This window comes from Microcaecilia unicolor, chromosome 6 (assembly GCF_901765095.1).
Source record: "Microcaecilia unicolor chromosome 6, aMicUni1.1, whole genome shotgun sequence".
In the NCBI taxonomy this organism is placed as follows: domain Eukaryota; kingdom Metazoa; phylum Chordata; class Amphibia; order Gymnophiona; family Siphonopidae; genus Microcaecilia; species Microcaecilia unicolor.
The window spans coordinates 264,663,393-264,684,082 of record NC_044036.1 but is presented as its reverse complement, the minus strand read 5'-3'; the positions used below and the strand labels follow the sequence as shown (position 1 = coordinate 264,684,082).

Sequence of the window (20,690 nt, the reverse complement as noted above, 5' to 3'; positions counted from 1 at the left end):
GCTCAGCTGATCTCTCCAGCAGACTCATCCCGCCTACCGTCGGCTCGGGGGGGGGGGGGGCGCAGGAAAATGGACTCGTTGCAGCAGCAGCAGGTCCTGTCGCGGCCGCGCAGCGCGTCGTCGTTCCCTCCATCCATATGATCCTACGCGGTAGTACTTTATGACGTGGCTGCTGTGCGCGGCGGTGTGCTCCGCTCGCATCTGAGGGCAGGCTAAAAAAAAATAGCTGCAGCTGCACGCAGGCCGGGTTGAGTATTGAACTAGAGCCTCAGCCTGGCCCTGCCCTGTGGGAAATGGAAAGGTTCGAGTCCGAGTGAGATCATTTGAGAATCGAGTTCCTGCCAGTGCCAGCCCAGCAGGTAATACAATTGTATATGCTTTTTTTAAAATCATAATTTTATATATATATATATATATATTGCCCACCCATATTATCTCTGGGCCCAGCCAAAATGTCAGGTCTGGCTACGCCACTGTTTTGTCCTCACATCAGCTCCCAAGGTCTTCACCAAATGTCTGTTGGTTGTTGCAGCATCTCTACGCAGACCGGGAGTCCATGTGTTCCCGTACCTAGACGATTGGCTGATGAAGAGCACCTCTCCGGACGGAGCTCAGGAGTCCATGTGGATGACTATTCGCATTCTTAAGCTACTAGGGTTTATTTTAAACTACCCCAAGTCCCATCTTCACCCTGTTCAGAGATTGGAGTTCATTGGCGCCCTGCTCGATACTCAGGTGGTCTGAGCCTTCCTCCTGGACATGAGAGCAGACAATCTAGTTGCACTCACGTCCACAGTTCAAGCCTCTCAGCAGGTCACAGCTCAGCAGATGTTGAGATTGTTGGGGCACATGGCTTCCACAGTGTATGTTACACCCATGACACGTCTTCATATGGGATCAGCTCAGTGGACCCTAGCTTCTCAGTGGTATCAAGCTACGGGAAGTCTGGAAGATATCATCCGAGTATCCCCAGAGCTTGAACGCTCCCTTCAGTGGAGGAATATTTGATCCATTTGACTCTGAGAAAGAAGGGTAAGGCTGGATGGGGGAAGAAAGATAGGCAGGGGCAATGCTGAATAGTTTAGGGCAGGGGTAGGCAACTCTGGTCCTCGAGAGCCGCAAGCAGGTCAGGTTTTCAGGATATCCACAATGAATATGCAGGAGATAGATTTGCAAGCACTGCCTCCATGGTATGCAAATCTATCTCATGCATATTCATTGTGGATATCCTGAAAACCTGACCTGCCTGCGGCTCTCGCGGACCGGAGTTGCCTACCCCTGGTTTAGGGGGTAGAGAGGCAGAGGCAGTGCTGCATGCTAGGGGGGAGAGAAAGGAGAACAGGGCTGGATGGGAGGAAGAGCGATAGGCAGGGGATATGCTGAATGGTGCAAAGGGTAGGAAGGCAGAGGCAGTGCTGCATGCTAGGGGGGAGAGAAAGGAGAACAGGGCTGGATGGGAGGAAGAGCGATAGGCAGGGGATATGCTGAATGGTGCAAAGGGTAGGAAGGCAGGGGCAGTGTTGCATGCTGGGGGGGGGGAGGAGAGACAGGCTGGCAATGCTAGATGGAGGGTGGGAGAGACAGAGGAGATGCATGGCAAGGCAAGAGAGAGAGGCAATACTGTATGGAGGAGGGGAGAGAGAGCGAAAGAAACTGAGCAATGCTGGATGTGAAGAGAGAGAGAAAGAGATAATGACCATGCTGAATAATGCAAGGAGAGGTAGGAAGAAAGAGAGGGGGGCAATGCTGGATGCCAGATGTAGACAGAGGCAATGCTTGATGGCGGGGCAGGGGAAAGCGACTGGATGGTGGAATGGGGAGAGAGAAGAGAGGGAATGCTGGATGGCAGGTGGTAGAGAGAGACATAGAGGGTGGAGATGCTTGATGGCAGAATTAGAAAGAGAAGATTCTGGATGGCAGGAGGAAAAAATTATTAAAAGACTGCAGAATAAGAGGAAGAAGAATGGGCGGGCCAGAGTGAGAGAATTGGAAAGCAGTAGGTAGACACAGTAAAAAGAGGGTGATTGAATTGATAGGCAAAGAAATCTAAAAGGAACAGATTTGGAGTTGAATTTTATTTTTAATTTAGGATGAAGAATGTGTTAGCTGTGTTAGTCCACTTTAAAAGGTTAATAAATAGAAATAAAAGAAGGTGACACCTTTTTATTGGACTAAGTACATTTTTTGACTAGCTTTCTGAAGCTAAAACCTTCTTCTGAAGTCAAGACAAGCATACTATAACAGTGGTATACTGTTCAGACCTGAAGAAAGTTAGTCAAAAAATGTTTCCATATCATCATGCTGATCAATCCATAGACTGGTGGGTTGTGTCCATCTACCAGCAGGTGGAGATAGAGAGCAAAGCTTTTGCCTCCCTATATGTGGTCATGTGCTGCCGGAAACTCCTCAGTATGTTCTCTATCTCAGCAGGTGGTGGTCACACACAGCAGCAGCTCTGGCTAGGTCTCCAAGCCTAATCTTTAGGTTTTGTTGAGTACCTGGGGTTGAGGGCTCTTCTTGAGCAAGTACAAACCTGGTGGCGCCAGGTCCCTCCTTTTCTCCTCCCTCCCGCTGGCTCCGTTAAAAAAAAAAAAAAATTTTTACGTCCTTAAGGGCGTTTATTTCGACGTTTATTTAAACGTTTATTGCAGCTACTCACTGGGACACCAGGTCGTTACAGCTCGGAGCGAGAAGCAGGTAATTTTTACCTTTTTATAGCGGGCAGGGGGTTCCCCGATCGATCTCCACGTGGCCTATGGCGTCGGAGGGCGAGGGCGCGAAGAATCGCTCCCCGGACCGCGTGTGCGCTTTTAGCGGGGATGCGGGGGTCTTAAAGTCTGATTCGCCCTTGTTGGGTGTCAGTTCGGAGGCCGGTCAGTGTCCCGGGTCTTCCTCCGGTGCGGCGGTTTTTCCCGCCATAAACGCCCATCCCCCGCTGCTCGCCTCCGCCATCTTGGCCAGCCACTCTGCTCGGACGGCTTCTTCTTGGGCCGCCTTTGAGTTGGGAGACGTTAATGCCTTGGCCGCCCTTGATTTGGGTGACGGCAAAAAAGCAGCTAAAGTTAAGCGCCGTTCTTCCCGCGCGGCTCCTTCGCGGAGTGTCGTGCCGGACGCCATCTTGGATGCGCAGCATGTTTCTCCCCCGCTCTTGCGAGCGCCGGTTGAGGGTGCGTCTAGGGCTGTGGCCCAGGCTGCTGAAGTGCACAGTCTGGGGGGTTTCTCCCCCGAGTTTATTTTGCTGCTGCATCAGGCCTTTCTTATGCAAAACGCTGCCCCTTCTCCCTTGTCCGATAAAGGGGTTGAGGCCCCCGGAAGTAAACACCCTCGGGTGGATTCCCAGGCCTTAGAGGACTCTGTTTCCTCTGATGTAGATGAGGGCAGCGTATCTGAGTTCTCCCAACAGTCCTTTGGGGATTCCTTGGAGGAGACGGATTCCCGCTCGGATGGAGCGGATGACCCCTCTGCAGCACGGATCTTTCGCTCAGAGGATTTGCCCAACCTGTTAATGCAGGCCATGAGCATTTTGAAGATTTCCTCTCCGGAGGACGTCTCTCCCTCAGGCCCTGTTGGCTCCGCCATTATGCTGGGGATGAAGCGCCCGCCTAGAACCTTCCACGTGCATGCTGCCATGCACACCTTAATTTCGGCTCAATGGGATGTCCCGGAAGCGAGCCTTAAAGTGGCTAGGGCTATGTCCCGCCTCTATCCTTTGCCTGAAAGTGAACGGGAGGCCTTTCTGTGGCCTACCGTGGATTCTTTAATCACTGCGGTGACTAAGAAAACGGCGTTGCCGGTGGAAGGTGGCACGGCCCTAAAGGACGCCCAAGACAGAAGATTGGAGGCGGCCTTAAGGTCATCCTTTGAGGCGGCTGCCTTAAGTTTGCAGGCCTCAGTTTGCGGCTCCTACGTGGGAACAGCTGTCAGCGGCCCACATTGCCTGAGTCATGAATGTCAAGGCGGACTTTCTCAGTCGCCATACCTTGGATCCCGGAGAGTGGCAGTTATCGGCTCAGTCGTTCTTGGACATCACGAAGCGCTGGGGCCAGCCGAGCCTAGATCTGATGGCATCATCGGCCAATTGCCAAGTGCCGCGCTTTTTCAGCAGAGGACGGGACCCTCGATCTCTGGGAGTAGATGCTCTTCTCCAACAGTGGCCGACACAAGAGCTTCTCTATGTGTTCCCGCCCTGGCCCATGTTGGGCAGGGTACTAGACCGGGTGGTAAAGCATCCGGGCCGGATAATCCTGGTGGGTCCGGACTGGCCCAGACGTCCCTGGTATGCGGACTTGATCAGGCTCGCAGTGGACGACCCTCTGCGGCTGCCAGTGGAGCAGGGCCTGTTGCATCAGGGTCCCGTGGTGATGGAGGATCCCTCCCCCTTTGGTCTTACGGCCTGGCTATTGAGCGGCAGCGTCTGAGGAAGAAGGGCTTCTCAGACAAGGTCATCGCCACTATGCTGAGAGCGAGGAAGCGCTCTACTTCTACTGCTTACGCCAGGGTATGGCGTACTTTTGCAGCGTGGTGTGAAGCAGGCTCACTTTCTCCATTCACTGCTCCAATTTCTTTAGTGCTGGCGTTCCTGCAAGAAGGTCTGGAGAAAGGCCTGTCGCTCAGTTCCCTTAAAGTCCAGGTAGCGGCTCTGGCTTGCTTCAGGGGCCACCTGAAGGGTGCTTCCCTGGCTTTGCAGCCAGATGTGGTACGTTTTCTCAAGGGAGTTAATCACCTGCGCCCTCCTCTGCACTCAGTGGTGCCTGCGTGGAATCTCAACCTGGTGCTAAGAGCCTTGCAGAAGCCGCCTTTTGAACCCTTGTCGAGGGCATCTCTGAAAGACCTGACGTTGAAAGCAGTCTTTTTGGTGGCTATCACTTCAGCCAGAAGAGTTTCCGAGCTCCAAGCGCTCTCATGTCGAGAGCCTTTTCTGCAGTTCACTGAGGCAGGAGTGACTATTCGCACAGTGCCTTCCTTCCTGCCCAAGATTGTTTCTCGCTTCCATGTGAATCAGCAGCTCTGTCTCCCTTCCTTTCGTAGGGAGGACTACCCAGAGGAATACTCTGCTCTCAAATATCTGGATGTGAGACGAGTCATCATCAGATACTTGGAAGTGACCAATGATTTCCGGAAATCGGATCATCTGTTTGTCCTGTTTGCAGGTCCTCGTAAGGGTCTGCAGGCTGCTAAGCCTACAGTGGCAAGATGGGTCAAGGAAGCCATTGCAGCGGCTTATGTGGCCGCGGGGAAGGTGCCGCCTATCCAGCTGAAGGCTCACTCCACTAGAGCTCAGGCGGCCTCGATGGCAGAGGCCGGGTCCGTCTCCTTGGAAGAGATTTGCAAGGCAGCAACTTGGGCATCGGCCCATACCTTCTCCAGACAATACCGCTTGACTGTGGCTGCTCGGGCGGAGGCCCGGTTTGGAGCTTCAGTGTTGCGGTCAGGGATTTCAATGTCCCGCCCTGGGTGAGTACTGCTTCGGTACATCCCACCAGTCTATGGATTGATCAGCATGATGATATGGAAGGTAAAATTATGTATCATACCTGATAATTTTCTTTCCATTAATCATAGCTGATCAATCCATAGCCCCTCCCAGATATCTGTACTGTTTATATTCTGGTTGCATTTCAGGTTCAAATTTAGTCTTCAGTTCCTGTTCAGGAGGACTTCGTGTTCAAGTTTTTTCAATTGGATTCTTCAAGAGTTGAGACAAGTTTGTGTTACAGTGAGCTGCTGCATTCCTCTCCCCTCCGTTTTACGGGGCTGGATTGAGACCTAAATTCTGCCGGCGCTCCCTCCCGCTTCGTGCGGCTGTAGGGCAGCTTTGTACCCCTCCCGCTTCGGCGGTGTTAGGGTCAGTCAGCTCCTCCCGCGGTTGCGGTTGCAGGATAAGCCAGATCCCCCCGCATCGGCGGGGTGGTGTCCCTCCCCCGCTCCGCGGGGATGAGCTGGACGGATTCCCCTCCCCCACTTGTGTGGGGATGAGCTGGGTTAATTCCCCTCCCCCGTTTCGGCGGTGGTGAGCTGGGCAGAGTGTCCCTTTGTGGGTGTAATTCTCTAAGTGCTGAGTCCTGCGGATGGAGCTTGGATATCGACATACTGAGGAGTTTCCGGCAGCACATGACCACATATAGGGAGGCAAAAGCTTTGCTCTCTATCTCCACCTGCTGGTAGATGGACACAACCCACCAGTCTATGGATTGATCAGCTATGATTAATGGAAAGAAAATTATCAGGTATGATACATAATTTTACCATTTAGGAGTCCAAAAAACAGGTATCACCTTTATTTTCCATTTTCATTTTATTTGTTAAACTTATATTGTAGCAATTACAATATGTCAGTTTTGAAATTTACATCTGCTCTCTTTGTTTTCTCTGTACAGAAGGGCATGTGTCTTTTGCACTGTATGCAAAGTCTTGCTTCTTGGGGGTTCAGTTTAATTTTTGTCTACATATTTCTACTTTTAGTTTGTGGTTGCTTATTCTATGCTTGAGTGTCTACCTGCGTTCATGTGAAAAAGGCCAGGTATTCTGTTAGCATTCAGTGTCTCTGTAGGATTGATCTATGCTAATCCAACTTGTTTAGTTTTACATTAGGTGTATTGATGTTCTGCCCACTGCAATATTTACTGTGCTGAGTTTCCTAGGCGCATGGGCTTTGTTGTGTTACTTCTGTAAGTTAGTGGTGTTATAGTAAAGTAGATTCGCTCTGTAGGTCCCAGGTAGTTTTTGTAGGTTTCATATTACAGGTACTTCACAATAAGCTTGGAACTGGTGTGCTTATGTTTCTGCTGAGATGATAGCAAAATCAGAATTTTTTTTTTTGTATGCTGAGTTCCTGAGAAAATGCTCCTTTTCTGCTTTACATAAGAATGTAAGAAAAGCCATACTGGGTCAGACTGATGGACCATCTAGCCCAGTATCCTGCTTCCAGCAATGGCTAATCAGGGTCATAAGTACTTGGCAGAATCCCAACGAGTAACAAGTTTCCATGCTGCCAACCCCATTTCCACCTTAATAGACTTTTCCTCCAGGAATGTGTCCAAACCTTTTTTTAAGCCCAGATATGCTAACTTCTGTTACCACATCCTCCAGCAGTGTGTACCAGAGCTTCTATTCATTGAGTGAAAAAATATTTCATTTTAAAAGTATTACCGTGTAACTTCATTGAGTGTCCCCTAGACTTTGTGCTTTTTGAAAGAATAAACAATCCACATTTACCTGTTCTACTTCACTCAGGACTTTGTAGAACTCCATCATAACCCCCCTCATCCATCTCTTCTCTAAGCTGAAGAGCCCTAACCTCTTAATCCTTTCCTCATAAGCTCTTCCTTAATCATTTTGGTTGCCCTTCTTTGAACCTTTTCTAATTCTGCTATATCTTTATTTCATTTTTTTATATCATTCTTAGAGGAGGGACTATTGGGGTTTCTGTGGATGCAAAATATATATTTAAATTAACAGCATGGTCCAGTATGCAGTGTCAGGGGTTGATATTATTTTTTTATATTAGATTTTCAGGTTGCATAATTAAACTGCTTCTTCAAAGGTATTTACCTGTTTTATTAATACAGCTTTATAAGAAATGTATATTTGTTGTAAAGCAAAGTTGAAAGATATGTGCCATTATGGCAATTATTTTGCTGGATACTGTGATGTGTGTTGAGATGTTGACCAGACACGAGTCTACTATAATAGCAAAGTTTAAGTTGTGGGATAATGCTACTAAATTTAAACATGTTAGTGTTTCCAAAGTTTCCATAAGTGTGTATGTGGTTTATGTTGATGCAGGACAGACTGTTTACTTATAAATCCATTATCAAGTGTACTCTACAGCTTAGTGCCCCTCCAAAATGTCAGATCTGGCTACGCCACTGCTCTGAAATGGTACAAGAAAACTATCAAGTTTAAAAAAAAAAAAAATCTGACAGTCTACCATGCAAAACAAGGTGGTGTCATTTTGAATTTGCTACTTTTTGGGCAGGAGGAAAACTTTTCCTTCTGTCACTAGGCACCTTTCTGAGCAGCAAGGTGCAATTAATGGGCTTGGGGTAGGATGGAGCCAACAAAACTTAAAGGGCCTGTAAGCAGAGAGAACAAGAGCCCAGGTACTCTTTTCTTTTTCTTTTTTTTTTATCATCAAGAGTGAGGTGTTTGGGTTCAGGATACTCATTTGGGCAGTGGGTTGGAGGTTCCTTAAGCTACCCAGCATTTTAACTTTTGACTGGTCTGTGCATGCAAACATGAGCTGATGAACATGGCTATGTTATCATAGCCATTCTTTGATGTGACCATTTTAATGTTACTCTGTCTCATTTGTGGTATGCATCCCATTTTAAAATAAGCAGCTAGTGCATATTATCCACTGATTACTGCACAGACTCTTTTAATTAGAGAAAAGGCTTGGTGTATAATTGGTACATCAACAGAACTCCAGCACTAGAAGGGATTAACATGCCAACTGTTCTACTGCCTATGAGAACAATTGTTCTCTAAAGACAAACAGGCATAATATTCTCACATATGGGTGATGTTATCCATGGAGCCCGGTGCGGACACTCCCAAGTGTACTGTCACTTTAAATCTTTGAGGCGGTTGCCTTTCCACCCAGCGCTCAAGCACAGGACCAGTAATGTATCGTTTTCCATGGAGCAGAGAGGTTTTTTTGTTTTTTTTAATTCTCTCCTCAGCATGTCAAACTTTTGCCTTCCTGGTTCCTTCCCTTTTTCGGGATATTTTTTCTTCATATTCTACATTTTCTAAATTACTTTGTTAGGTTTAGTCGTTTTTTTCATATTTTTCAACTTTTGGTCTTTGGAGCTTCTGAGCCCATCTTTTGCCTGGGAGCCATTGAATCTTTTCAGGTATGTGATTACTCGAGCTCCCCAAGCCATAGAACCTTTGACCTTGCATTGTCCATTTTTTCCTCCATATCAGCAAGGATGCCAAGTGGCTTTAAGAAGTATATTGGATGCAGTAGGACTATTTCAGGCACAGACCTCCATAACGGGTGTGTTCAGTGCTTGGGCCCAGAGCAGCAGGACATAGTGTAGCCTCTGTCTGTTCATGCAAGCAAGGACCCTTAAAGCCCGCAGAGTCTAGTGTGAAAAACTTTTTGGTTCTACTTTGACAAAGGGCCCCTGTATGAAGCACTATATACAGCACAGTATATTACCATATAACAAAGATATATGGGATTATAATACATGGCACTATTCAGCATTTCCAACCTGACTTTAAAATACAGACTCTAACTGATATCATCTTTCATGCAGAGGATTGTTGACTAATAAGCATCGGCCTTGCATACAGACGAGAATGCTGTCAAGGGTGCCAGTGTACTAGAATAGCAATGTTGTTATCAGCACTGACGCCATAGCCAGACCAGAGAAGGATTGTCGGAATTTCCCTTACAGCTGGAGAGGTACTGTGGCTGGAAAAACACCACACTTTGTTTATGAAACCCCAGCTTATTGTCATCCCCTTCAACATGGTGCCAGTGAGACAATATTGTGGCTTCTCAAGTTACAACATTTGGGATAAACAAAGTTATTTGGCATCAACAACAAGGCCAGAATGCATGTCACTAACCCAGCTGCAGCTTGTGATTTCTGTTTAAAAGGGGCTCATATCTGAGGCAAAAAGTCTGTTTGCATTCCATCTGAAGTACAGCCCCTGCTCTGCATATGACTTACCTGTCTGAGGAACACTCTGCCACCTGCTGGATGTTCAGTGCCATCTTCACTCAGATTATATAGTTGTCATGTGTAGTTGTTTTGTAAGTGCTGAGGGTTTAGAGTGACTGATTTAGGAACCTACCTTAGGGATCTGTGTGCTGTTTTCATGGTAAGACCATTTCTGTTTCATGACTCTTGCATTTTCATTTTATTCTTGCTGCTATTTTAAGTAAATAAGCAATCTAGTTTTACAACACCCTTAGGTGTGGAGTTAGTTCTGTTATTATGTGGACCTTATGAACTCAGGTCTGTAGATAAAGGGAACAGTTTCCTTCCAGACAGTTCACTGTCTAATACCAGACTGTGGCGGAGTCATGTGCTTCTGTAATCTATACAAAGTGTCACATTCCCAATAACACCCCAAAAGTGTGATCTGTGTACACCCCACAGGCATCCGCATTGAGCATGGCAGGGGATTTGGCACTTGACACAGAATCTGCATTGGCATCGGCATCTGGTGCACCATCGCAGCATCAAGATGGTCCAGCGTCAGACTCGGTACCACAGCACTATAAGGTCTCTGTCCTCTTCGTCAGTGCTGTGTGTATCAAGGGACCTGTAGCATAAAAAAAACCTAAGAAGCATTGCTATTGTTCTCCTTCCAGGCACTCTACCAACAACTCCCCTGCATCAATGTCCTTGATGCAGAAGAAGCATCCATGCCACAGTGACCATACTCTTTCTCTCCAATTTATTTCTTATAGAGAGCCTTCGATGTCTTCAAGATCTCCTAAACCTGCACAGGCTGTTACTCAGGCTGTGTCCACACCTCTTTCTCAGCCAGTACTAACATCTACTGTACATGAAGAAACCTGGGCTATGCTCAGGAAGGAAGAAGGAGCTTTCAGGGCTACTGTATTCACAGTCTATACAAGCTTTACAGGGTGCTTGTGCCAGCCTCAGCCCAGCCTAGCCTGTCGATACATCAGAGAGACAGTCATGGGAGACGTCCCTCTCGCCGGCTCTGTGTTGACCGTCCAGGGAAGCACAGACCTGACTGATGACGTGTTGACATTGGCATAGGAACTTTCTCCAACTTCGGAGACTCATCTAGCTCGACACACCTTGACACAGAGCTGACGCTCTAGTCTAAACTCTCTCATCCATATACTTACTATGAACAGTACTTTGAAGAGTCAGACTCAGACCTCTCCTGGGAGACAGATCAGAATCAGAACTCACAAGGCCTCTCAGCTGAGGAGGCCTATGACATTCCATCTGATCCTTCTCCATCACCTCAAAGACGTAGGTCTCCCTCAGAAAGTATATCATTTCCTTGCTTTGTCTGTGAAATGGCTCAAGCCATACCTTTCAAATTAGAAACAGAAGAAGAACCTCATTCAGAACACTTTGAGGTTCTAGATTATGACTCTCCTTCTGGAGAAGGAATCACTGTTCCACTTTATACAATTATAAATAATACTCAAAAACTGAGAGAGACTACTGACAGTTCAGATATTCCCAAAGGAAGAGAAGCTAGAATATTGGACTCTTTTGGCAGAAAAACTTTTCAAGCTTCGATGCTAACCAATCGCATTGGATTATCAATTTTATTCTATAATTTACTTATCTTTTGCAGAATTCCTTCCCCCTGAGAAAACTGAGGAATTCCATAAACTGCACAGGAAACTTCTTGACTGTCGTAAATATCTGGCAAGGACAGGCCTTTAATATCTCTTCATGCATTTCTGTCTTTAGCAGTTGCAGTGCGAAATCTCTCCTGGCTCAGGGTTTCTGACCTCACATCTGCTGTCCAGGAGCATCTAGCAGATGCCCCTTGTCATGGGAAAAACTTGTTTGGTGACAAAGTCGAGGAAGTGGCCAACCTAATTAAAAACCATACAGATACTATTAAAACTCTATCCAGGCCACTGATGTCTGCTCTTCCTTCTAAAAGATTTCCGGGGGGATATTGATGCTCAAATTACTATGTGTTTAAGCATCATTACACTCCTACTCCTCTTCCACCTCAAAGGACTATGCCTCAGCACTCATGTCCAAGGCAGCAGCAGTATCAAAAATTCCAAACACCCTCTCAGTGTAAACAGCCCAATTTTTGATTCCTTCCTAGAAGCATTGCCAGTATACAGTTGTCTGTGCCAAGCAACCTGCCAGTTAAAGGGAGGTTTATTCTCTTTCAAAAGAGGTGGCTTCTCTTAACCTCCAACTGTTGGATGCTATACACCATCCTGCACAGCTACATTCTGTGTTGGGGAAAAAAGACCTCCAGAGCATCCACCAAGACAGTCTTGGTTCAACTCCCTCCAGATTAAACTAGTTCAAAGGGAGCTCTCGGCCCCCTGTAGCAGAATGCAGTAGAAACAGTTCCTCTGCCGGGAAGGGGTCAAGGGTTCTATTTCAGATACATAGAGGCATATTTTCAAAGCACTTAGCCTTCCAAAGTTCCACAGGTTTCTATGGAACTTTGGAAGGCTAAGTGCTTTGAAAATATGCCTCATAGTGACATAGTAGATGACGGCAGAAAAAGACCTGCACATTTTCTTATACGAAAAAAGATGAGGGGAGTAGGTCCAATTCTCCGTCTGTGAGACTTAAACAAGTTTCTACTCGAAGAAAGAGTTTGCATGGTTTTCCTGGGATCATTACTTCCCGTGATACAACTCAACAATTGCTTTGCTTTCTAGATCTCAAGGAGGCATATACGCACATACCTATTCTTCTTGGACACAGAATGTTTCTCCGCTTCCACTTTGGTACTCTTCACTATCAAAAGGTCTTACCATTTGGCTTGGCTTCAGCTCCTCGAGACTTCACAAAGTGTCTGATAGTGGCTGCGGCAACACTTGGCATGTGAAGCATTCACGTCTTCCCCTATCTGAACAACCTGTTAATTAAGGCAGACTTCCAGGAGTTGGCACACACCTCTATTCTGTCCATCAGGCTTCTAGAACTCCTTGGCTTGGTGATCAGTTACCCCAAATCACATGTTCAACTGATTCAGACCTCAGAGTTCATAGGGGATCTCCTCAATACTACTCAGGGCCAAGCCTTCCTTCCTCAACTGAGAGCAAACAACATACTGACTTTGGCCACTCATGTTCAAATCCACCCAAGTATCTGCTTGACAGATGCTCCACGTACTTGGTCACATGGCTTCAACTCCACTTCTGAGTGGACACTCTCAGTCGTCCCAAGCCATGGGATTGCTCTCAGCTCAAATTCAAGTCATTCCACAGTTACATCACTCTCTACAGTGGTGTATGGTGTCTGAGAATCTCATCCAGGGTTTTCGTTTCAGCACCCTCCATGTCACAAGATGCTATGTTAGGTTGGGGTGCTCATCTCGATTGCTAAACACAAGGTTCTTGGTCCCCACAGGAGAAACAACATCATAACAAGCTCCTAGAATTGCAGGCAGTCTGGAATGCTCTCAAGACTTTTCAAGACCGCATTTTCGATCAGGTAATACTCATTCACACAGACAACCAGATTGTAGTGTATTACCTGAACAAACAAGAAGGAACAGGTTCATATCACCTCTGTTGGCAAGCCATACAGATATGGACTTAGGCAGCTTGAAACATCTTTCTAAGAGTTGTTTACCTAGCTGGCAAATAGAAATTTGTGGCTGACTCAAACTCTGTCGAGACCAAGAGGCCATGTTCTAATTGTTCCCTACTGGCCTCATCAAATCTGGTTCCCTCTCCTCCTAGATTTATTGTCCAGAGAACCATTGAGGTTAAATTCTTTCCAACCCTAATAATGCAGATCCCTCCTCCATCCAGACCCTTGCACTCTAGCCCTGATTGCGTGGTTCCTGACGACGTAGAATTACATTCCTTAAACCTTCCTGAAGGAATCTCTAGGACACTTCTAGCCTCTAGAAAACCTTCTACACAAAAATGTTACTGTTCCAAGTGGAAGAGATTTTCCCTGTGGTGTGTAGCCAAAACACACTCGATCCTCTTACATGCTCTTTTTCTACCCTTATGGCCTCAAAACTAACTCTGAGTACACGTCAGTGGCATTAGAACTGTTTATTTCATATCAAAAACTCCTATCAAATCACCACCTCATGGTTTGGTATTTCACTGTCATCCTCACAGCTCTCGTGAAACCTCCTTTTCAACCACTTCATTCCTGTTCTCTGAAGTTCCGTACATATAAGGTAGTATTCTTAATAGCTCTTACTTCTGCCAAAAGAGTAACGGAACTACATGCCCTCATGGCAGACCCAGGTTCTACCACGACAGTTGCACTCAGAACCTACCTCAAGTTTCTCCAAAAAGTGGTTTCGCTGTTCCACCTTAATCAGTCCATTGTACTACCTGTATTCTTCATTAAGCCACATTCTCATCCTGGAGAAGCAGCACTGCATACCTTAGACTGCAAATGTGCTCTAGCGTATTATCTGGAACGTACAAAACCTCATAGGAAGTTCTAACAGCTTTTTATATCCTTTGACCCTAACAGATTAGGGATACCCATCACCAAATGTACTCTCTCTGCTTGGCTGGCTGACTGTACCTCCTGCACGTATACACAGGCTGAGCTGACCCTTCATAATGTAAGAGCCATGGCGGCTTCAGTAGCCCTTTTCTATTCTGCTTCCATTGAAGACAATTGCAGGAAAGCTACATGGTCTTCTTTTCACACCTTCACTGCTCACTATTGTCTAGAGCAGCATTCTAGGCGGGTTAGCCGGTTTGGACACGCAGTCCTGCAGAATCTTTTTACGAAAAGTCAGCTCTGCCCTCTGGATCTTTTTCTCCACCAGACTCACTGTCAGCTAACTTGCAGAATTAATTTATGTTGTGAGCCTGGTAACTAGAGAGTCCTATATGTGAGAATATTGTCCCTGCTTGTCCTTGGAGAAAGCTAAGTTACTTACCTGTAGCAGGTGTTCTCCAAGGACAGCAGGCATATATTCTCACATCCCTCTCGCCTCCCCTTGGAGTTGTCGTCTTAGCTTTAGTATTGTGGTGCTGGTCCCACACTTGCACGTCAAGCGGGAAGGCATCCATGCATGCATGGTGGGGACGCACTGCCTTAAAGATTTAAAGTGATATGCACTTGTCAGTGGCCGCACCAGGCTCCATGGATGACGTGACCCATATGTGAGAATAAATGCCTTCTGTCCTTGGAGAACACCTGCTACAGGTAAGTAACTAAGGGGTTCTTTTACAAAGCTGCGGTAACAACGGGCCTGCGCTGCCGTTGGCTTGTGTTTTTGATGCACGCCGAGGCCCCCTTTTACTACAGCAGGTAAAAGGCAGGTGTTTGGGTTTTTTTCGAGAAATGTCTATGCAGCAAGTGATGGCCATTTCCAGGGGAACACTTACCGCTCCCACGCTAACCCAGATGATTATTGCTGGAAACACATGGGCACGACAAAAATTGAAATATTCTTGCAGCGCCGGAAATGGCACATGCTGGGAGAGGAAACTATCGCTGGGCTGCTGTGGTAGCCCGGCAGTGCTTCCCTTTTAGCGAGCAGAAAGCCCACGTTGGGCTTACCGCCACTTCATAAAAGGGCCCCTTAGCTATTTTGTTAGTAAGAGGAACCATAATTAAATAAAACGGGGTATTCATGCAGTTTGTGTTGTCAGGTCTGAGATCTTTTGCCCTACCAAAGTCAATACAAAAGAGGCATCTTTATTGATGTCATCATTGCACTTGTCTTCAGTTATGGTATTTTTTGCCTTTTGTCATTCTCTTTTCTCTTTGCCATTTTTATCCCAGTATGGTTTATCTATACCTGACCTAGACAGTGTAGGAGTCTGTCAAAATTCTGTGAAGAACCCCATGTTTTCCCTCTGTCTTACAAGACAAACTAATGCTGTCCTTCTGTATTCGGTAGGTGGTCCTGGTCTGCATGATCCCTGTGAGAGAGAACCAACAGATGCTCTTTTATTTATGACAGTTAAACAAAGAGAAGAGATTACACACAGTGCCCAGGTATAGAATCTTTGTCTTTTTCTAGTGATATGCTAGTGAATACTATAGGATCGTTTAATTTCCCTGTAAAATACAGTTGTGATATTTTCCGATGTGACGGTTATATACAGAAAAAATTCTTATTCAGTTAAACAGATCCTGGAAAAGAAAGCAACGTTGTTTCTATTTCATCTTTATGTAGTATAGGGAAAGATTTGATGAACAGTCTTATTTTGTTATAATGTAATATTGATATTTTTTATTTTATATGCTTTTTAGTTTTGAATAATTTTCTTAATGTTTTAGAATAGCAATTAGATGCTTGTGGGAAGAAGCTATGGCTATTTCCAGTAAGAAAACAATTATGGTTACACACCACGTCCAGATGTGTGTTGAATTTATTACTGTGTGAATCTCCTGAGCATCAAAATGGGATACCAACTTGTGTATTCTAAGGGGAGGCTAGTAATCTCTGTTTTAAAAAAGTTATACTTTTTCTTGTGAAAGGAGCCCATCTATGTATAGGTATTTATATAAGAGTAATGATGCATTAATTCATTCATTGAGCATCAAGATTTATTATTTTTCATGATAAATATTGACAGTTTAGTTCTACATTTTATTTGTTCCTGAGATCAATAAATTTTGATCTTGTGCAGAAGGCGTCAGATCAGCACTTATTTCTACTTGTATATTCGTTTCCTTAAATAAATAAAATCAACTGGAGATTTGTTGTTTCTTCCTGCTTTCTTTTTCTTTCTTTCAGCATTACCACAGTGGTAGATTTTTTTTCTCTCAAATCAGAAGTTCAATCTGATAAATGTTTTGAGTTGTTTGAGGGATTGTGATACGATTGCTCTTATGAGGACTGATACGCACAATTACTGACATACACACACAAGTCTCGGTGCAATGTGCAAAACGAAAAAAATGCCATACAACAAAAGTGATAATTTGATGTGTATTCCATATAGACACACAGCTGATGACAACAGATAAAGACCGAAATTGCCCATCTAGTGTGTCCAGCAAGGTGGTTAGTGTTGTAATGTGCTGGTTACCCTCCAGGGCTATGTTTAGGTTTCTGAGCCGCTCCTTGTGAGTTACTCCCCTGTTTTGTTTTTTGTTACATTTGTACCCCGCGCTTTCCCACTCATGTTAGTTTAGGAGCACTTGATCTGAAGCTTCCCTCCACTCCCAATTCTTGGTTTCCATTCTTTCCATTAAAGTATGTAAGATAATGATTATTCCAAAAATTACTTATATACTGAGCATGTGTGTTCTACTGTTTCAACAGCTTTCTATGTCTCCTTGAAACGTTCCTTTGTCCAATTTTTGTGGGCTGGTAAACCTGCTAGAATTTCTTTAGCCAAATTAAAACTAGTTCAAGCTCAGGGGTCCAGATCTTGTTAGCCTACCATCACACATTTATTTTTCATCAAGGAGCTGAATGGTTTTCCTCCCCGAGATAACCACCACTCTGTTTGATGACTACAACTAAAAATTCCCTTTAGCAACACTTGTTCTATTGTCAAACCTTTCTGGAATTCATCTCCCTTCCAGCCTGAAAACGAATCCACTCAGAGGATTCTTACTGCACCAGATAAAATGCTTGTTGTATCATGGGCTGCAGCTACATGTTTGTCACTCTGGAATAACCCCAAGTTGATTATTGATGAGAAACCTGTTTGATGGCCACTGTGGGACTTAGATGCCCTCTATAAAGACAGTAAACCCCTAGCATTTGCAAAAGTCTGACCACAGTTTGAGTTACCAGACACCCAATTTTTTCAATGGATGTAACTGCCCCATGCTGTACAATCATTGCAACTTCTTATTTTAACTCTGGCACCTATGCCTAACTTAGCTATCTAATGTATACAATTTGCTGAGCTGGGTCATTTAGCTTCACATTTTTACAAACTGCTGAAGAGCATTCCATCCTGTAGATTAGGGGGGTTAAAGGCTTTGTGGGAAGAAGATCTGCAACACAATATCCACCTTAGTATCTGGGATCGACTCTGTCTTATTTCTAGTATTTCCAGATCAGCCTCTTTGTCTCAATGTTTTTTCTGCGCCATCAAGCTTATTGGCCCCCCTCAAAATTACATAGGATCAATGCTTCATTTTCTAGTGCCTGCTGGATGTGTTAGATAGAACTTGGGACACTGTGGCATTTGCCTGCCTATGCTCCTGTTGGAGTTTAGCCTATGCCACTTTTCAAACTATATTTCATATCCAAATAGACCTCTCATAATCTGTTGTGGTCCTTAAATCTTTGCTTCTTCCTCAAATGCTTAACAAGCAAGACTGGTTTTTGTTTGATCTTTTAATGTTTATAGTGATTAAAGTTGTGCTAGGCCAGGGGTAGGCAACTCCGGTCCTCGAGAGCCGCAGGCAGGTCAGGTTTTCAGGATAGCCACAATGAATATGCAGGAGATAGATTTGCATACCATGGAGGCAGTGCTTCCAAATCTATCTCCTGCATATTTATTGTGGATATCCTGAAAACCTGACCTGCCTGCGGCTCTCGAGGACCGGAGTTGCCTACCCCTGTGCTAGGCAATTAGAAAAATTTAACTTTGGTTTCATATCATAAATGGTGGAACATGGTATGCCTTGCCTACAGATATGAATTAAAAGGGGGGGAGCTATTTGCACAGGTAGATGGCCTTTGACTCGATTATATCTTCCCAAGAATCAATTAATCTGAGCTTTGATGTCTAATTGAGGATTTTCTCACTCTCTTCTCAATACGTATGCCTTACTTCAGATCTAGATTTATGGTTCATATTGCTTGTATTTATGATGAATCCAAAAATGTAGAGAACAGACTATATCAAACAAAATCCACATTTCTTGTATAACATTAAGGGCTAGAGTCTATATATCATGCCTAAGAAATTGGCACCAAAAAAAATACGCCTAGGCTTATTCTATAAACTACACCTAAAGTTAGATATGGTTTATAGAATATGCCTAAATTTAGACATAGTCAATAGAGTACACCCAGCGCCTGTTTTCTGCGACTATATTTAGTCGCAGTCATTTATGCCAATGAAAACCTTGTGTAAATGCTGACACCTAAATTATGCACGGAACGGGCATATTCTAGAGCACTGTGTGTAAAATAAAGGATCGTCCATGACCCACCCACGGCCATGCCCCTTTTCAGATCCACGTATTAGAATTTACATGCATCACTTTATAGAATACGCTTAGACAGTTATGCATGTAAATTCTAATTAATGCCAATTAGTGTCGACAATTGCTTCTTAAGTGCAGTTATCAGCGTTGATTGGCTTGTTAAGCTAATTAAGTTGTGCGCACAAATCCAGAATAAGACCGAATGTGTGCATCAATTTAAGCTGTACTACATAGAATTTGGGGGTATGTGTATACTATGTACTTATGTGATCTCTAGTTCTGCCCATTTGGGTGGTTTTTCTTGTTTGTCATTTGCTTCTATCTGTTCCTTATTAAATAAATAAACCCAGACTTAAAAAAAAAAAAAAAAAACATCCTCTTTGTATCTGTGTCACTGTTGCTCTCCTCTGCCACCTCCAGGCAAGTACTACATGCATCTTTTTTAAGCTTTATCATATTTTCTCATGGTTAGAGTTCAACCAGTCTAAATGTGAATTTGTTTTTCTCTAGGAAAACATTGTTACCTATTTTTCCTAATTATGGTGTGCTATTACCGTCTTGTCAATCCCTTAAGGTCCGTGGGGTAATCATTGATAAATCACTCAGTTTTCTCTTGCAAATATCTCTGGTTGTTAGGAAATGTTTCTTAACAGATTCATTCAGTTTGTGCTTATTTTGATTTTAGTGTACTATCCAGCTTATAATTGAAAAAGAAAAACGTCTATATTGCGACCCAAATCGGGAGATAGACGTTTATCTCACAAAAACGAATAAAGCGGTATAATCGAAAGCCAAATTTGGACGTTTTCAACTGCACTCCGTCGCGGATGCGGACAAAGTTGATGGGGGCGTGTCGAAGGCGTGGTGAAGGCGGAACTGGGGCGTGGTTATCGGGCGATCAGAGATGGGCGCCTTTCGCCGATAATGGAAGAAAAATATGCGTTTTTAGCGAGAATTTAGGGCACTTTTCCTGGACCCTGTTTTTCCACGAATAAGGCCCCAAAAAGTGCCCTAAATGACCAGATGAATCGGGGAATGACCTCCCCTGACTCCCCCAGTGGTCACAAACCCCCTCCCACCACAAAATATGCCGTTTCACAACTTTTTATTTTCACCCTCAAATGTCATACCCACCTCCCTGGCAGCAGTATGCAGGTCACTGGAGCAGTTATTAGGGGGTGCAGTGGACTTCAGGCAGATGGACCCAGGCCCATCCCCCCCCCACATGTTACACTTGTGCTGGTAAATGGGAGCCCTCCAAACCGCCCCCCAAACCCAATGTGCCCACATGTAGGTGCCCCCCTTCACCCCTTAGGGCTATAGTAATGGTGTAGACTTGTGGGCGGTGGGTTTTGAGGGGCATTTGGGGGGCTCAACACCCAAGGGAAGAGTGCTATGCACCTGGGAGCTCTTTTACCTTTTTTTTTTTTGTTTTTGTAAAAGTGCCCCCTAGGGTGCCCGGTTGGTGTCCTGGCATGTGAGGGGGACCAGTGCACTACGACTCCTGGCCTCTCCCACGAACAAATGCCTTGGATTTATTCGTTTTTGAGCTGGGCGCTTTCATTTTCCATTATCACTGAAAAACAAAAACGCCCAGCTCACAAATTGTCGAATAAAACATGGACGTCTATTTTTTTCGAAAATACAGTTCGGTCCGCCCCTTCACGGACCCGTTCTCGGAGATAAACGCCCATGGAGATAGACGTTTTTGTTCAATTATGCCCCTCTATGTATTCTTTTTTTCTTTTTAGTTGTTGCCGTGATTGAATATTATAATCCCATGTATCAAAGTCTTCCAACATTGTTTACACAGATTACAGGAAATATAGAATTCTATTATCAAATTATTATATGACAAATGTAGATGATATATAACTACGTGGTTTTTGATTGAGCATTGGCTTCCTGTATTTT

General features: G+C 44.8%; 1 protein-coding gene across 7 annotated transcripts in view; it reads left to right on the top strand.

Annotated features, from left to right (window-relative positions):
* The window catches only part of STRBP (spermatid perinuclear RNA binding protein), a 482,484-nt gene that overhangs the window by 291,871 nt on the left and 169,923 nt on the right, over positions 1 to 20,690 (top strand). For all 7 annotated transcript variants that reach the window (XM_030207341.1, XM_030207340.1, XM_030207342.1 and 4 more), the window contains one exon: positions 15,553 to 15,650. In XM_030207341.1, coding sequence (XP_030063201.1) covers positions 15,553 to 15,650 — 98 coding nt within the window. The remainder of the gene's footprint in view (positions 1 to 15,552; positions 15,651 to 20,690) is intronic.